Raw genomic sequence first — 7,310 nt, 5'->3', positions numbered from 1 at the left:
GTATAATGAATATATAAGGGGAAGTTGCCGTCATTATGTAATATTCTATTGTGACATTTTCATTCTTTAAAATTATGAAGTTTTTTTTTCCGTTCCTGACATCTGTCAGTAGTTTCTCTTTAAATGATGCAGACACAGTGATATTCCGAGACAATTTGCAATTGGGCTTCATTTTTTGGTGGCTTTTGAGTTGGGGATCCCCGCCTAGAATTTGACTTAATCTGCCCTTTTATTGTGTAGAATTTAAATGAATGGATACATGTTTGGAACAGGATAATACGTTCTTGTGACAAATTCGTCTATAAATTCCCATTTATTTGCAAATAGTTGCAGTGAGTTGATTGGAACTGATTTTTCTCAGCAAGTGCCAGTTGGCGCTATGAAGCATCTGATTGGATCAGGCGTCTGTTATGAGCAAATTGATATGTGTAATATTTATGTGGATATTCTGCTGATCTCAAAATATTCCTTTACAAAATGAATGCAGTTATTGTACAGCTCTGCTCTGGGACTTTATTGTGTGTGTGTTTGATGCAGTGTCACACAGAAGGTTAATGGTTAACGAATATTGGCCTGGAACATAATGTTTGTACCTGGATACACAATTAATAGAATCAGCATCACAACATCACCCGGCAGTGCATTCCCCAACCTCACTGTCCTCACTGTGATGAACCAACTACTCTGTTCCTTTGAAGGAACAGCTCAGTATAAAAATAAAAACTGTGTAAATAGGCTGCGCAAAATGAAAAATGTATCTAATATAGTTAGTTAGGCAAAAATGTAATGTATAAAGACTGGAGTGACTGGATGTGTAACATAATAGCCAGAACACTACTTCCTGCTTTTCAGCTCTCTAACTCTGAGTTAGTCAGTGACTATAAGGGGGGCCACATAGGACATAACTGTTCAGTGAGTTTGCAATTGATCCTCAGCATTCAGCTCAGATTCAAAAGCAACAGTTATGACCCATGTGCCCCCCTCAAGTCTCTGATTGGTTACTGCCTGGTAACCAATCAGTGGAAACCAGGAAGTAGTGTTCTGGCTATTATGTTACACATCCAGTCACTCCAGTCTTTATACATTACATTTTTGGCTAACTAACTATATTAGATTTTTTTATTTTGCGCAGCCTATTTACCCAGTTTTTATTTTTATACTGAACTGTTCCTTTAAATTAAAGTTCTGTTCCTCTATTTGTCTATAATGTCCTCTAATGTACTTGTAAAGTGTAATCATGTCCCCTCGCAAGCGCCTTTTTTCCAGAGAAAACAGCCCCAACCTTGACAGTCTCCCCTCATAATTTAACTCTTCCCTCCCTCTAACCAGTTTAGTTGCACTTAGTCTCTGCACTCTCTCCAGCTCATTTATATCCCTCTTAAGGACTGGAGTCCAAAACTGCCCCCATACTCCAGATGAGGCCTCACCAGGGACCTATAAAGAGGCATAATTATGTTTTCATCCCTTGAGTTAATGCCCTTTTTTATACAAGACAGAACTTTATTTGCTTTAGTAGCTACAGAATGACACTGCCCAGAATTAGACAACGTGTTATCTACAAAGACCCCTAGATCCTTCTCATTTAAGGAAACTCCCAACACACTGCCATTTAGTGTATAACTTGCATTTATATTATTTTTGCCAAAGTGCATAACCTGCATTTATCAACATTGAACCTCATTTTCCAGTTTGCTGCCCAGTTTTCCAGTTTAGACAAATCACTGTGCAAAGTGGCAGCATCCTGCATGGAACCTATAGTTCTGCACAATTTAGTATCATCTGCAAAAATAGAAACAGTACTTTCAATGGCCACCTCCAGGTCATTAATAAACAAGTTGAAAAGCAAGGGACCTAGTACAGAGCCCTGCGGTACTCCACTAACAACACTGGTCCAATTAGAAAATGTTCCACTTAACCCCACCCCTTGTAATCTATCTTTCAGTTCTCTATCCAGGTACAAATATTATGTTCTAGGCCAACATTCCTTAATTTAACCAGTAACCTTCTGTGTGGCAATGTATTCAGGGTGGGAGCATCGGGGCCCACCAGGGCTGCAACCGAAAGGCCCTCTTGGCAATCACCAGGGCCCCCACATGGCTTCTATGCTCGCTACGTGACTCACATGCACAAACGTGTCAAGGTGCAGCCAATCAGGAGAACAGCTCTGGGCCGGCAGGGGCCCATGAGGTCAAGGGCCCACTTGGTTTTTTCCCAGTGCACCGCCAGGCCAGTCCGACTCTGACTATATCAAATGTTTAGCAACGTCTAAATAGATAACATCCCCTGCCATCCAAGAGTCAAGGTCCCTGCTCAGCTTCTCATAAAAACAAATCAATCTCGTGTCTTCATCTTGTCCTACTATCACAATCTTTTCAAACTGTCTCCATTTGTCATCCTATCCTACTATCAACATCTTACCCTAATGTCTTCATCTGTTCATACTGATACCATTATATCATAATTCACCTTCTGCTGCCAACATTTGCCCTTCCATATTTCTATCTTGCCCTACTCTCTGCATGTTGTCCTACTCTTGCTTTTTTGTCCTATCATCTCTATGTTCACCTATTATTACATATAATTACTACAAATACTATATCACAGAGTCTCACATAATACAGAGTGCTAGGCAGACCATTTTCCCCACCCCATGGTTGTGCACTCATTATACACAAAGAGCCCTATTTTATAGATTTATCTTCATGCATATTTTTGCTTTGCAGATCTGGAATATGATCAGACCAATAGCTAACAATGCACCAAGATGGAAATATCAAGTTTAAACCAATCCAAGTCTTCTTTCTCCCATACTCAGTTTATCTTGCTCGCCTTCCCTGGAGTCTCCTCACACAGGCACCTCCTCTTCATCCCCTTCTTCTCTACATATGTGGTGATCCTCACTTGTAACTCTCTGGTCATCTACAAAATCTGGATGGAAAAGATACTGCACACCCCCATGTATTCTCTAATTGCCCTGCTCCTTTGGGTAAACATTATCTGCACCACCACCGTCCTACCCAAGATGGTCCTGGTCCTGCTAGGACTAAACCAGATTTCTTTGGTGGAATGCTTGGTGCAGATGTTCTCTCTATATTCCACGGTTATGTTGAAGTCCGTTATGTTGCTTCTTATGGCACTGGACAGGTATGTGGCAATCTGTAAGCCCCTGCGCTACCACAATATCATAACCAAACGCTTTCTGGCCCAACTGTTGGCCTTGGGCTTGACACGGAATTGCATTTTTGTACTCCCTATTGTAATCCTGTCCTCTAAAGTTCAGTTCTGCAAGTCCAATGTTATCTGGCACTATTCATGTGGAGACTTTATGCTTCTCAGTCTTGGGTGTGGAGAAGCACCCTGAATTCAGGTTTTAGGAATACTGGTGAGAACCATCATCACAGTGGGTGATATCAATATCTTCATTGTTTCCTATATAAAAGTCCTTCACACAGCCATGCAACTTGCTGTTGGTCAAGCCAGACGTACCGCCTTGCACACGTGTACAACACATCTCCTGGTGGCCATTCCCATCTATTCCTTTGGCCTTGTCTCCTCCATTGTGAATAAAATTGAAGCCTCCATCTCATATGACATTCGGAACCTTTTCAGTGCCCTGTATATCCTTCTCCCAGCCTTTGTCAACCCCATTATCTATGGTTTTAGGGTGAAGGAGATTAAGGGCTCTCTGATGAAACCCTGGAACAAAACAATGGGTCCAAAAGTATCCGAGGGTGTCATTATGGCAACAGGAAGCACAGGCTAAAGGGAAAGTTCCTCTTCTTTGCATAGTCAGTTTTAGTACAATTGTGGTATCATTAAACTATTACATTCTATTTCCAGAGCTAAACTGACACAGGGTTTTGGTAAGTCATAGGGTAGTCATATTTTTTGCTATGTCTAGTTACAATAATTATCCTTATTATCCCTATGCATCACATTACTCTCCCTGACAGATGCTGGGTCATTAGTAACATATATATATATATATATATATATATATATCCTTATCCTTATCCTTGATAAAGGCCCTAAAGTGGGCCGAAACGTTGGAAAACAAATCTATGCAAATAAATATCACTTGATTTATGAAGAAGAAATTGGTGTGCGGCTCTATGTGAAATCTATATATATATATATATATATATATTCTATTGAATCTAAGCCAGTGGTGAGGTTCAAGCACACAAACATAGTGGTCAGTGCACATCTTTCTACTGCCATTTATCGGTGTTTCATCAACCTTTAGTTAACATATATTTGGGGGTCCAAGGACTACCTGCCTGTATTGTTCAAAGGGTTTTTTGTCAAGTTTCTAAGCTCAAAGTCAGCCACAGACTAGTGAGTGTAGCTATTTGTAGCCCACAACTTTTAGACTGTTACCAAAGATTGATCAGGAGTAGTGATGGGCGAATTTATTCGCCAGGCGCGAATTCGCGGCAAATTTGCGCGATTCGCCGCCAGCGAATAAATTCGCGAAACGCCAGCGAAAATTAGCGGAAAAAATTCACCGACGTCAACATTTTTTTTTTTCGAAAAAACGGACGCCGGCATCAAAACGGGTGCCGGCGTCAAAAACGGGCGCCAGCGTCAAAAAAACGTCCCAAATTCGCCCATTGCTAATCAGGAGCTTTACTGGGCGTAGCCATATTGTTAAACGTATGCATGTGTGGGTTACCTACCTACTTCCCTGGCACTTGTTGTTGCATCCCTGATAACATGGGTGAGATAATAGATCTAATGCAATACATTACCTACTGTTACTTGCCTTCTCACATGAGTAGAGTTAGATTGAATATTGATTTGAATATTGACACAATGCCCATTGGTACATCCGTACAAAGGAAGGTTAGGTGCCAATTCCAGTATGGGATACTAACAACTGTCCATGCTAACTTGGGTGCATATCCATTGACAGAACTACACTTTTCATTAAAATCGCCTTTAATATTTGCAAACATTTCCATAGCAGTACAACAACATGGTGCAACGTTTCGAGTGGACTCCACTCTTTATCAAGCATAAAAAATACACAACCACATGACCTTAAATAGCCTGAGGTACAACGCCCTCTAGTGTTGTCAAATATTGTTACATAATATCATAAAATATAACAGTGTTTAATTTCAAGCATGAAATTTAGATACAAGTATATCAATATGATCTTAAGCCTTTTCTTATTGTTTCTTGCGCAAATTATCTATACAATTTATCCAATACGAGAATTAACTTATCTGTCTTACGAAATTGTCCCATCAAGGTAATAGCCCGCTCCCGGGCAGACAGAACAACATGTTTGAATGAAACCTGTAAAACATAATATACCGCATTTTTAAAAAAAAGTTATTTAAATAATGATATATCCATTCACCTTTTAACACACTACTGCAATGATTACATCTGCAGCATGAAAAAGTTCAATTTTTCTGTGTTTTTAAAAAGGTTTGTTTATCGCCCGCGGGAGGGCCCAAATCTGCCTTCACCAATTTGGCTCCAATTGTATCTGCCCTTGTGTATGACATAACCGGTGGAGATTTAAAAAAACACATTTCCAGGGAAATTAAACACATTTCCAGGGAAATTATTTGTTAGTAGACTCCATTCTTTCTTTATTATTTTTGAAATCTCACCATTTAGGAGGTTAAACTGATTAACAAATGGAATTCTCCGTGTTTCTTGATGTACACTTCCCAATTGAATGTTCTCACTCTCCGTCCTATCTAATATTTTCTCTGGGTACCCTCTCGTTTTAAATGTTTCTTTTATTTCAACCACCCTCATAGCCCACTGTTGTTCTTTTTTGACTACCGGTATACGTTTTACCCGCAAAGATTTCTTTATATGAGGGGGATGGAAAGAATCATATCGGAGTAGTGTATTTCTATCAGTATGTTTAACAAATAAATCTGTTTCCAGACAACCTTCTGTCGTATTTTTTACCATTACATCCAAAAACAGAATATCATAATATACAGTAAATTTGATACATGTAGTACAACTATTGATCAACAAAATCCATAAGGTCCGAATGTCGCCCCGTCCAAATTGCAAAGATTTGTCTATGTAGCGATACCACCACCTACAGTGCTGTTGAAATCCATCATCAGTATTTACACTTTTTTTTTTTCAAACACATCCATAAAGAGATTCGCATTACGGAGCGATGTTCGATCCCATGGCAGTTCCCCTGATTTGTAAGTAATAGTCATCCTGGAAAAGGAAATAGTGGTTGTGTATTTTTTATGCTTGATAAAGAGTGGAGTCCACTCGAAACGTTGCACATGTTGTTGTACTGCTATGGAAATTTTTGCAAATATTAAAGGCGGTTTTAATGAAAATTGGAGTGCTGTCAATGGATATGAATTTACGTGGTATGAAGAAGCCTTTGTGAACAGGCTTAAGGACCTGCACCCACAAAGAAAACTGGGCCGAGAAAGTAAGTGCAGTTTGATTGGAATTGTTCATGCTAACATGGGTTACATAAATGGTCCAGTAAGTAACATTATTTATATTATACAGTATATATATATAATACCCAAAAGCCATGAATATACTGTAAATTATATCCTTATAAACGGTGAGTTCTGCTGTCATCAGTTATAAATGGTGAGTTCTGATGTCATTTCTGTCACATGACTCACTGAAACTTGTGTATTATAATAAATAAAGTATCCCCAGTTGTAAAATATGAGGATATTAGAAGTTACCTCGGAGTTCCATGACCTGTATAAAAACACTCAGCCTTTGGCCTCGTACTTTTATATGGTCATGAAACTCCTCGGTAACTTATAATATCCTTATATTTTACAAGAGGGGGTACTTTATTCACTATATATATTGTACCGTATATGATACAAGTGTACCAATATAGATATATATTAAGATCATGCTTTAATCATTCAATTGCCTGTGTAATATTCCTAAAATTAAAAAAAATATTCTAATAATAATGATAACAATAATAATAATAAAATGCTTGCAGTGTGTATATTAACTTGTTACTCATTTGCTAATTTACTGTGTCATACAAACTATGGAGCTGCCATATGGCATTTTCACACTGCCAGGCTTCACTAATGTGCTGTCCCAGACTGAATGCACCTCCAGATAAAAGCTGAATATCAGTGAGTACTGCAGGCCAGAAGGAAGGATTGAGTATTAGTGATGGGCGAATAAATTTGCCTGGCACGAATTTGTGGCAAATTTCCACGTTTCGCCGCCAACAAATAAATTTGCGAATCTCCCATGAAAATTTGCCGGTGAAAATTCGCCAGCGTCAATTTCAGATTTTCACGAAAAATGTCAGATTTTCA

General features: G+C 38.9%; 1 protein-coding gene across 1 annotated transcript; it reads left to right on the top strand.

Moving 5' to 3' along the window:
• Positions 1-2,764: 2,764 nt before the first annotated feature.
• LOC108705973 (olfactory receptor 52K1) lies at positions 2,765-3,763 on the top strand. Its single transcript, XM_018242702.2, is given in 1 exon segment — positions 2,765-3,763. A coding segment is annotated over 1 exon segment (999 nt).
• Positions 3,764-7,310: the final 3,547 nt, after the last annotated feature.

This window comes from Xenopus laevis, chromosome 2L, assembly GCF_017654675.1.
Source record: "Xenopus laevis strain J_2021 chromosome 2L, Xenopus_laevis_v10.1, whole genome shotgun sequence".
NCBI lineage: Eukaryota > Metazoa > Chordata > Amphibia > Anura > Pipidae > Xenopus > Xenopus laevis.
This window is presented reverse-complemented; position numbering and strand designations above follow the sequence as displayed.